The 12093-nt window shown below is 39.2% G+C and overlaps 1 protein-coding gene across 1 annotated transcript in view; it reads left to right on the forward strand.

Moving 5' to 3' along the window:
- The window catches only part of MAD1L1 (mitotic arrest deficient 1 like 1), a gene marked incomplete at its 5' end in the record, with an annotated part of 391507 nt that overhangs the window by 5251 nt on the left and 374163 nt on the right, over positions 1-12093 (forward strand). The window contains 4 exons of the mRNA XM_082490494.1: positions 509-590; positions 1804-1934; positions 3198-3312; positions 4247-4308. Coding sequence (XP_082346620.1) covers positions 509-590; positions 1804-1934; positions 3198-3312; positions 4247-4308 — 390 coding nt within the window. The remainder of the gene's footprint in view (positions 1-508; positions 591-1803; positions 1935-3197; positions 3313-4246; positions 4309-12093) is intronic.

Genomic DNA, 12093 nt, shown 5'->3' on the forward strand with positions numbered 1-12093 from the left:
ATTGTACCTTGAGAAAAAAAAACACAACAGCTTCAGCAACGATGAAGTTCATGGTGTTCATGTTCACGGTGGAGAGTTTACAGAAGGCGTTTGGATGCGAAAGGCTAATCTGAACTTTATATTCTGAACACAACAAAAATATCAAGCCATAAATCAGTTATGGGGTAGTTGAGATAAGTGTGTATTTTCCCTGCTTACTAAGTTCAACTCTTCAATTTCAAAGATGCTGTTTATTTACTGTGAGTGTGTATTTGTTGGTTTCAGAGTTAAGGTGGCTTGATTTTTGTGTATTTCTCAAAATGCTTATTTTTAGTAAAAGTGGGTATTTTTGTGTCTGAATTAGAGGGAGGTATGAGTGTGAAACTGCTTGAGAGAGAATCTTCTGTAACCATACCATATACCTTGTTAGTGGTGTTTGAAAATGTTTGTCAGAGATGCTTTTCCATGTAGGTTGTTTCTGGTATGTAATTCCTGGGTGCTAAATGCCTCTTGTGTCTACATCTAACAGAAAATGGCAAGAGGCTAGTCAGCAAATCCAGACATTGCAAGCAAGCCAATCTCTACTGGCAGAATATGAACAGAAGATTAAGGTAAGAATTTTGTGGCCTATATAAAGCTTAGTTTTTAATTTATTCCGTGGAAGAACAGAACAGTGTTTCTTTTTTTTTTTTTTTTTCATGACTTTTGCAGAAATAAAACGTTAGTTTGTCATAAAAGAATCTGATCTGGTGGCCAGCAAGAGCTTGAAGTTGGCTTAATTCAGTGGGGTGGACCAGGTTACCAAAAATAAGCTTTAACATGACACTTCACCTTTGTTCAATCAATTGATTGGACCCCCCCGCCCATGTTTTCTCTATAGAGAGGTGATTTAGATCCTTTTGCAGTGCTCTGGGTGAATGCTCTGTTTGATCTTGTGCCACAGCCCAGTCCATCAGTGTTGTAGAACAATCTTTTCAAATGGTGGAGGATGAACCTAGCAGCTGCAGTTACTTTTCTGCTTCCCAGAAAATAATTCCCCTGGAGTTGGGTTTAGCTCTTTTAGAAAGTGCAATTACTTGCAAAGCTTTCAAAACCACGCTGACTTAAATGTGAGTACAGAGATGCTTTATGTACTTTCAAATTAACATGTAGGTGGGGGGGAGTGTATCTTTCTCATTTGTTTTATCTTCCTGGGAGAGGTGGATGTGGAAAGTGACTTTGGTTTGAGCAGGTGATGGTCGTGGCATTGCCTGTGGTTGCTGTGAAGTAAAGCTACACTGAGAGCCAGCCTCATTGCTGGTTCTGCAATTGGAAGAAGAGACTTTCTCCGTTGAAAGGAAAGGCCGGGAAACAGGATATCGACTGCAGTACTGCTCTAAATAAACTTTCTTTTTTTCTTTTTTTTGAGGGGAAAAAAAAAGAGAGCAACATTTACCATAATGCTAAAATGCATGGTTGTGTTTCTTTTCATTCTTGATTCTTGCAGGCCATCCAAGTGCCCCCCTCTGCACTTCATTGATGGAGGGATAGAGGACAAGCAAATCACAGATTTGGTTATTCAATAGAAGAAGGTCCTTTTAATGATTAGCATGTTCATGTTATGAACGTAGGGTAAACAGGTGTAGAGAAGAGGCCAGCCCAGCTGTTACAAGTGGAACAAGAGTCTTCCCTACTTTGAGCAATAGATTGGACCAGATGACCTACTGAATTCCCTTCCAACTTCATTCGAGTCATCGATTTGAGTTTAAAAAGTACAACAGAAAGGTAGCTTTTAGGAGTTCCAAGTTAGTTATTGCTGCCCTCTTGTCATCACGTGTTTTCCAGGATCTGGAACAGAAGTTCTCCCAGCAGGAACATGATGCTCTAATTGTCAAGAACATGAAGGCAGAATTGGCCCGCTTCCCCAAAATGGAGCGGGAATTGCGCCAACTCAGGGAGGAAAATGCCTACTTCAGGTGAAAGAAGGGTTCAGTTGTTGAGAAGGTTATCTTGTGTTCTTTTCTGTCTGCTCCAATTGCACTATATGCACTTTCACATCCCTCTATTGGGCTTCTATATGGGAAATTCAGAAGGAAGTTTAAGTATTTCATATAAATACTGCATATGAATTGAGCAGTGTTGTGATGGTTACTAGATGAGAGGATTTGACAAGATCTGGGTAATCTTCCTGAACACAGCAAGAGCATATTGATCGTTCTGGATGGTGATACATATTTGTGAGAACAAAATTCAATGTTTAAAGATAATGATGAACTTTATACAGGTTTGGGAAAGAAATCCCTGTAGAGACAAGAGACAGCTGAACATTTCTGTAATAACTGTTTTTGCTTAGTTATTGTTACCACTATTTTAAAGGCCTGTTGTTCCAGCATACCGTTCGGAAAGTCTATTGTTTAAATTTCTAAAGCACTCTCATAATAGCTCTTGGTAGAGTAGAATTTCTGGGTTTCTGAAGTGACAATTAATTTGAAAAATTAAATTCCTATGTACTATGAAATAACTTGCCTTAAAGATATATATATTTTTTTGTAGAGTAAACTTAATTTCCATATTTTAGTGCATCTTAAATAAAAAGCCTAAATTACATGAGGGATCTTGTTAGCTTTTTCTTATTCTAAAATTAAATATTTTTCCTTGGCTTTGTTCTTGTTAGCGTTTCACTATAACTTGAAATTATTTATCTTCCAATCTTTTCTCATGCTTGTTTTTCATGCACAGAAACACGATACCAACAGATTAGAGGTGATTTTTTTTTTAAAAATAGTTTTACCTCCCCCCTGCACACATCTATTAAAGTAAAAACAAGCAGTCTCAGTGCTTGATAAGTCATCAGAGAGATTACTCAAAAAGCCCAAGTGTCCACCGCTTGCTGTGTTCTAACCCTGCATTCAGCCTGACTGAAGATCAGAGTTGGCGTCTTCTGCTACCCTTCATGCTGTTTTGCCACTCAGTAAGGCTGATACAAAACTTCAGGTTGTTTGGACATAATTAGGATGGCACTTAGAGTAGAAAAAAATCAGCTCAATCAAGCTGTGGGTTTTTTTTTTATAGCAGTGGCTTTGCAGTGAAGGTTATAGAATGAGTCAGTGAGTCAGTTGAATGTCATAATGTTGGTTCAATGTCATTTGATTCCCTTGTAATTCCACGGGAATGTGGAAGTTTGTGAGAGTGAATTGAGTTGCATGGCTCTTTAATTGTTGTCTCTCTTTCGATCATAGGGAAATGAAAGAAAACAACGGATTGCTTAAAGAGGAGGTGGAAGGTCTCCAAAGAAAACTGGAACGTTATGAGAAAGTACAAGCACAGTTAGTGACTGTTGAATTGGAAAATGAGGTGAGTAGCTAGGAACTTTTGGTGGATGAGCAGAATAGGGGTTTCCTTTGTTGCTTGTCCTGTCTTTTAGGCTCTTTCTATATTGTATTAGTTGAGATATGATACCTATTTTAATTAATGGGTTCGAACTAGGCGTTCCCAAACTTAAATGTCAGCATGAGGGGAGCTATGGCGATGAAGGTGAAGAATGCGAAAGGATATCTACTGTTCAGCTACAGATTATCTGTAAAGAACAATCTCATCATTGTGTCTTTTTTGGCCTTGCTGTCTTGCTTTTACCTTTCTTTTACTGGAAATGCTTTTTTTTTTTGGCATTAAGCTCTGCCCGGATGGTGTTGCTGAACAGGCATGTGGTAAGAACCTCGATACACACTTGGATTGCTGCCGATGCTAACAGGGCCAGAATGTGGTCTCCAATGAATAAAATTGTCTTGCTTCCGTCCCACTCTGTATCAAGCACACAAGTCAAGAGGTTAACCTAAGTCTGTAAGCTTCTTGATGTGCAGAACTATAGTGGTGTCTGATCAGGTTTGGATACTACTATCTGGTATTGACTGAAAATAAAATGCTATAGGAGGAACTGGAAAGGGAGAAATGGGCACTTCAGCTGCTACGGAACTGGTGCTGAGACTTCTTGTCTACTGCCAAAGGTCTAGTCTGCCAAGGTCTAGTACAGTGATGGTGGCTCAGAGGGTTAGATAATCTATAGTGCTGATGTCTAACATGGGTTTCTTGTGTCACATAGCTCTGGTGACAGGGAAAATGTTTGTGAGGGTTGGAGAATGACAACCCAAAAGTGGTAGATAAGAAGATAATGAAATCCACAGGAACAGATGCTGAGTTTGAATGGAGAATTATGAGAAAACTGTGTGGAAAATGAGCAGTTAGAACATTTGTCTGTGTCTCTAACTCTTCTTTTTGGTCTCTGCTTCAGAAACTTCTGGGAAAATTAAAAAGCTGGGAGAAACTGGACCAGAGCACTGGCTTGAATATCAGGTATGTTCTCACAGCTCTGGAGACAGGTAAAACTTCTAAACCATTTTCCTTTCCTCGTAATCGTCTGATCTCTGAAGTGTGTTGGTCATGCTTTCTTGCTATTGCTTCTTGATGTGGAAGCCTTTCCAGTACTTTTTGTTATGGATAAGTAGAACCTTAATATACGAACTGTTATAAAGTACCTTTGGGAACTAACAAACGTTTTTCACCAAGGCAGCTTGACCAATGTCTCTGAGGCCAAGGTTCAGTTTTGAGTTCTGTGAACTATTTGCATATAGCTACGTTCATGTTTAGTTAGAGATTCTGCTAGCTTAATAAGTGAACTTTTAAGAATTTTAGGATTGGAAGAGAATGTATGTTACTTGTAACAAACTGTTGTAAATGTGATTTCTTTGAAATCTGGATATCAAAATAAACTGCCAGATCATGATGATGTGACTTTTCTTCCCTAAAGCAGCTGAAGAACAGTTGTTAATTTAGTTATTTTATCTAACAAGAGAAATTAAATAAACTCAGTTTCTTATAAAAGGGGGAAAAAATCCAGTCCCCCAAATACTGTTTTGTAACACCAGCTAGTCTCTTTCGGTACTGTTACTTAACAGCTCTTTCTGACATCTGGAGCACTGAACCAGACTTTTTAAGGTCTCTGGTATGTACGTGGTGTAAAGAAGGGCTGGAAACGGTACATCTGCTGATCATTTTCTTCCACTGCAGAGGGTTTTCTCTGTAGCTACAATGCTTTTGTGTGTCGTATGTTTCAGCACTGCTTTATTTTCTCTAAATATTTACATTGTTCTTACCCTAGAAGGACAGATGCTTCTTTGTAAATAACTGTCTTGCTATAAGCATTATAGTACAGATTACCTTTCATATTGGATGGAGGCCTGAGCTGCAACATGAACCACAGAACCGATTTTTACCCATCTATTTCTTTTTTCCATTCATTACGTGTGCACGCCAACAGAGCTGTGTCTGCACACTGCTGGGACTGTTTGGAAGTAGGAGTGTTTGGATATGCGTGTATGATTTGGGCACATTACTGCTTCATGTAAAAGATACTTGTGTTCAACCTGGGAAAGCCCCCTTAATTTTCTCAGTGTTTTCTGTTTAATGAGGATAACGAACCTTTTTCTAGAAACATGCTAGTAGGAAGCATGCTTGAGATTCTCTCCCGCATCTGCTGAGGATACATACATTTAGATGAAATTAGAACTGTGCTAAATCTCCTATGGCAAGGAATGGACAGAAATAGTATGAATCCTTTTCACAAAACCTGTTCTATCAGACAGTGGAGTAAAAGCTTTTTACTTACCTCAAGCTGTTAAAGGTTTAATGAGGTAATTTCACAGTGGGAGAGAAATGGAACCAAGTGATTCTGCCTGTTGAAGTCTAATAACTCCTTCATTTAAAATCAGAATATTCGTTGTAAAGTGTTAGGTTTTTGATTGGGCCATATTGTTTAGTGCTATTAATGGCGTCTTCTCATACAGACAAGGGAATTGCTCTTGAGAAAAATCATCTTCTACAGGCAATTGTAGCAAGTGGAACTGGATGATTCCTGCCTCCCTCTTTTTTTTTTTTTTTTTTTTTTTTTGTTGCTCAGACTTCTTACAGCATGAATTACATTCATTTTTGGTCAGGAATATGAAGATGATGAGAGATCATTGCTCTAGTCAGATTCCTGGAGTACGCTGCTGGTGAAGGTTTCAGAAGAGTTAATTGCCTATCTCATAGTAGAAGAAAATAAGAACAAGCTGGATATTTGTCCCAAAGAGCCAGAGCAATATGCTGTTGGCTAATAACTTGATAAGCAAAGAAAAAGGGAATGCGTTAGGATTTCTCATCTTTTCTTATCACATTTTTCATTGGTCCAGAGAATGTAAGGGAAGTGCATACAGCGTGTGGTGTTTTAGGAGAGGATGGCTTTACATTTCCTCCAGCACTTCCACAGGGCTTGTTCTGTGTCTGCTCTCGGTGGTTTCTGTTCACTGATTGCCTGGTCCCAGCAGGCTCTTTGTCAGATTGGCTTATGATCAGACCTAAAAGTGTAATTTCAAGCATAATTTTATGTAATAGTACTTGGAAAGGAGGTGCAGCTTTTAGGAGTGGAGTGGTAATCCTACTGTTTTAGTACCAGTCTCTTTTTGGTAACAATGAAAGAGCTAAGTGTTTATAATGCTTCACCTTTTGGGGGGAAAACAAGTTCATTAACAGTTTACTCCAAGGCTAATCTCATGTTTGCTAGTTCTGGATTCCACTTGTAAGCTCCTGGGTTTTCCTCTTGCTCTCATAAATGATAGAAACAAAGACAGCTTTAACTCTAGAGCATGTTGGTGTGTTTGCATCGCTGTTGCGCAGTGTTCTTTCCAGAATTTGCCCTTGGAATTGTGCTTGCACGTTATATAATATACTTGTAAGCTGCACCATACCCAGATAATAAAATAATACCATAATTACATATGGTTCGTGTATACACATTGTGAATCTACATAATCTTTTTTGTGTACAGTTATATGTCCTTTTGATATCTTAATATTCCTACTGCCTACTTTCCAGTATAGTTGTCTCTGTCTTTTATTGTGGATGTAATTTTGTCTTGTAGGTCTTCTTTGTATGTCACTGTTATGCTGCCAGGGATTTTCATACATTTGTCATGTGTTGCTCTGACTCGATATTCCTGCTGTAGGATTTGGTTTCATCTACAGAAGGAAAAAAACACTAAATTCTGAAATTCTTGCTTTGTGAGTAGAAAGACTTATTTTTGAGTTTACTCTCTTTGAGAAGGACATTAATGTATGGCTATTGTAGGACTTTGTTATTAGGAAAGAGTTGTCCTGAGAAAACAAGCTGCTTGTACTCTGTCTCTACAGGGTGTGCTGATGTAGTTTGTATTTCTTCAAAGTCCAGTATTTGTGTAATTGAGTTGTTGACCTTCTTCACTGAAGAACCATGTTAATTCTGACAGATTTGGTTGTTTTTTTCAGAGTTATACTATTACCTTAGAGATATTTCCAGGTAGTTTCTTGACTGCCATTAAACAACATGTATTTTAACAGAAAAATATTTCTGGAAGGTTGCTGCAAGAAAAGGTGTGTGACTTCATTTGGATGACAGTGTGCAAAACCACCCACGAGATGGCATCCTTTCTCCTGCTGCTGGAGAAAACTGGTTTTCTGCTCCAGTCTGGCAGGCTCAGCCTGATGTAAAAACATCAGCTGGGCACCTGAAGAAGCGTCAGCTAGTCTAATGAAAATTGTTCGTTATTGCTATCAAATCTTTTAAAATGTATTTAATGCTACACGTGTGCAATCACTGTCTCCTTGTCCAGCACTTAGGGTGGTAACTTGGTATGAAAAAGATTTGTGCATATTTCTCTACTGGCATACAGAGTAGAATGTTTTTCCAACCAACTCTTTGAACTTCTTATTTACACCACACAGTCTTCCTTTTGTCTTGCTTAATAGGAGTTCTTCAAAGCCTGGTTCTTTTCTCCCCACACCAAGCCTTAGAATTGCATCCTCGAGAGCAGCACTGTCACGGTTCTGACTTTCCCTTCTATGGCATGTAGAAGATACCCAAATAAAAAATGAGGGTCCTTGTTCTGTGACCTTTTAATCTAAATAAGGCCTTTTTTTGCTGCTGCTTGTCTATGTTTGGCTGGTGTTGCCTTCGTCCTCTAATGAATTAGCCAGGTGATTTTGGTGTCCATAAATAGATATACCCTGGCGTACTGAATGATGCAAAATGATGTGCATCAGGTATGTTTTAAAGATGAGGTGGTTAGTAAGTCAGACACTGATAGTCATCGATAGCAGCTGACAAGGGTTAATGCTAAACTTGTCTTTGTATTTATCCATAACTGGCAGAAGATTACAAGTTTTGAAAGGTTGACGTTTTGCTGAAAGGTTATGTGAATTTGTGAAGGCTGACAGGTGGACCATAAGCAACAGCTTCAGAGGAGTTTTAGTCCAAGCATTTTTTTTTGAGAGAATAAATAGTAATGCAGGATTTTGGGTTTGGTTTGGTTTTGGGGGGGGTTTGTTTGTTTTGTTTTCTTTTGGTTTTGGTTTTTGTTTGGTTGGGTTTTGGTTTTGGATTTTTAATTGGAAGTACTGACTATATGAAGTTTTTATTTTTACCTGCTGGCCTCAAAGATCTTTTTATACACAACAGAATTATTTTATATCAGTGATAGATTTTTGATATTAGCGTAATTAAGTATTGGAAGATCTAATATATTGATAACAACCCATTTAAGTAGGTCTTTCCTTTTTTGGGACACCATTTTCTGTTGCAGATAGTCCTGTCAGCTCAAGCTCGGTGTTTGTGTGTGGAAGATAAAGCAAAAGATTTTGTTCCTCTTACTTTTCAGAGTCACTTTCCTCCTTGCCGTGCCCATCACAGGGAAGCAATGGAGAGATCAGCTGTCCTTTTCTGAAGGGCCACGGAGTACAGTATGGAAAGTAATGGTGAGGCTGATGTATCAGAAAGAGAAGTAGTGTGCCTGGACTCTTCTGTGGCCTCTTCTCAGAGGCTCCAATCATGGTCTTGGGTGTTCCGGAGTTGCATCTGACCATGGTTACGTTGGAAGGCAGGTCTGAGCCCCCTGACGCCTACAGTGTAAGGCTGACCTGGAGGGACTCCTAGGTTTAACAAAGCATGGGTTTGGAGAGTACCTATAGTTGTCCTTCAGTTTGCAAGGGTAAATTTAGTTGGCTTCAGTGATGATATTGCATTAAGCTGCTAGAGCTGTTTTGCATGCTTGCTGTCCAGGCTTGTAGAGAGAAGTGCAGATTTGACAGGAATTCAGGCCAATGCTTAAGGACCATTTTCCCTCAGCGGAGCCTGCCAGCTGCAGAGAGCAGACGCTGATCTGCTGACCTGTCGCCTAGAGCCAAAGAAGTGAACCTGTTAATGCTGACCTGGTTTTCTTTCTGAAACATCTGTAGGCTGGCTGGCTGACAAATCTTGGGGACTAGCTTCCTGCGATGTCTGAGACCAATTAAGAAGAGGAGATAGCGTGAATGTGTATGCATTTCCTCTCTAAGAAAGGGTTTAATTAAGTGGCAAGCATCTCTATTTAGTACAGTGGTTAGCACAGTTGTAATTTGTAGTTACACAGGTGCTACGCTCGGTACGGGAAGTCCTTCTATGCAGATTCTGCTTTTGGAGTTGGGGGGAAGGGAGGAGAGAGGGAGGGGAAAGGGAATCAGATTTCTTGATTCTGCATTTAGTGGTGGATTAGTGCTCTTTTTTTTTTCAGTGAATAGAAGAGAAGGGAGAATATTGGAGTTCTCTACTTTCCTTTTTGAATCTTGATTAACTGTGCTTAGCTACTGTGCGCACTCTTCCATCCAAGGCATTGAATATCTTTGCAGTAGTGAATGAAGCTCATAATCTTCTCCTTTCTCACAAGGTAGTAATTTACCTTTCTCTGAAAGTCCATTATGAATAAGTGGTTACTAGTTTAAAAAAAAATCTGTTGACAGATATACAAAGCAGTGCATGCTGAAATAATTTGAATTGCTCATATGCATTTCTGGATACTTAATTAACTGCAACCAATCAAGACCAGACTGGGGGTTATTGTTGCTAGTTCCAGTAATGCCATAATTCCAGCATGATCGCTCCGTAGTTAAGCAAATATTTTTATTGGAGTAGCCTATAGTAGCCGACTGATCTTTTGTCGCCAAGCAAGAAATCAATCTAATTAAAAGTGTTTGATGCTGGCTGCTGTCTGTAACTGTACCACTGACCTGAACCAAAGTGCTAAATTCTGTCGGGTTTTTTGGGGGGAGGTTTGTCTGGGTTGGCTAATGGTGGCCCCCTACTTTAAAACTAAGTCCCCAATTAGAGAATAAAATTAGAATTATCATAGTATTAGAATATTGAAACTTCATTTTGTACCTATAAATTTTATGTAAACAATTGTAATTTATGCTCTGTGAACATACTGATAATTGCATGACTGCTGTTTATGAGATTCCCACTGTAAAACAAGCTGTCCCATCACAGCGGGAGCTCCCAGGGCACCAGAGAGGGAGATAAACACTACATAGGGGAAAACACTAATTAAAAAAAAACCCCAAACTACCACAGACAAACAAGAACACCCCCCTCCCCCCCCAAAAAAAAAAAAAAAAGCTATGCTTACTAGAGAAACTTCTATGGTTATGAGATCTTAGTTTACTTCACAGAAAGATTATCTGTTGTTGCCCTGTACAGACACAGTACTACACGTTACAGTTACTTTTAAGAGCTTAATTTTTTTTCGCCAAAAAATTTGCCTTCTGCTGAAGTTGAAGGTTTGATAAATGTTAAAGAATTCACTCTGTGAAGAGGGCCAATGTATGCAGGTTGCTAATATTCTGCAAAAGCCCTCAAATTAGGGCTTTCTGCTGGCTTCTACACAGGGATGAATATCATGTGAATTTCTCTTGCATATTTCTGCCAGGGCAAGTCAGTCTCAACTTAGAGCAGTTCTGCCATTCCTGTCATGTGAGGCTTCTGACTCAAGCATCTCTGTGAAAATGTTCTGTTCCTACCTGGTACTTTATGGTTCTGTGAGCACAGCAGCCGAAAGAGGTGGTTCTGCATAGCAAAACGTAATCTAGAATGGAAAAGAGCTTTCAGCCAGGTCCATTTCCTCATCAGGTTTCCTGTGTGAGTCCTTAAATACTGGTGCCATTCCAAAGTAGAGCAGAGGAGGTGGCAGTGAGCAGCCCAGGGTTGGAAGGGAGGATAATCATTGTGTTTATTTAGAAATAAGGTTTACATGCTGAGTATTTTTAGGACGTAGTATGTGTAAAAGATGAAAGCATTGCTTTAGAAGCATTTGAAATCTTCTTGGGGGAGAACTGCCTGAACAGTTCCAAAGGGGATCTTTGTTTTTAGAGTTTGAGGTAGAAGTTTCAAGAGAAAACTAATTGTGATTGTCTTACAATGACTGTATGTGTACTGAAGCCACCACTCTTTGCATAGAGGAATCTTGGAGGAAGCTGTCGCCTATTGACTGTGACATGCAGCATATGCTGGAGTGTTGCTCTAAGCTCTTCTATTCTTCGTTATACTGTTATCTTATGCTAAAATGTACATTATTCTTCACTTTCTGCAGTGCCTTAGGATGTAGCTTTCCTTGACAGAATGCTTTTCGTGTGTGGTGAGAAGAAAATGTTCCTTTGTCATCTCAGAAGCTGAAGCTCCAGTTTTCAAAGTAGTCAGAATGCAGTTTTGGGAGACTTCAGGCTGTGTCTGGGTGTTGGAAAGGAGTCATGTATTTAGATGGGATGTTTGGAAGCCTGATGTCCTCAAATCAGGGCTTTAGCTGGAGTTTAATCTTCTCCCATTCTCATGGTGTTGATCCACTTACTTTTAATATGGCAACTAACTGTGCCTCTTTTCATAGGTTTCTTAATATATTGTAGGTCTGTTCCTGCCAGCGCTTCACTGAAACGCTGGGCAGAGGTTCCTGCCGTATCATTTTCCTATCCGATATTAATTTTCTCCAAAAATGCTGTACTTATCTCTGATGTTAAAAAATATTAGTGTTCTTTCTCCTTTGCCATTAATGCTTTTATTTCCATTTGAATGTATCCAAGTAATAAGTCTTGAGGCTAAAGGAAAGATAGGAAGAGTGTAAAACATAATGGATGAGCACCTGACACCGAGGCAGACTGAGGCTGTAATGTATAATCAGAGAATCAGAGTAAGAAGTAAGCAAGCTCACATCAAAAATATGTCTGTCCTTGCTTTGCATTTCAAAGCTCTGGGAACAGTTAAAGAAAC

Source organism: Vanellus vanellus (genome assembly GCF_965231255.1).
Source record: "Vanellus vanellus genome assembly, chromosome: 14".
NCBI classification, from domain to species: Eukaryota; Metazoa; Chordata; class Aves; order Charadriiformes; family Charadriidae; genus Vanellus; species Vanellus vanellus.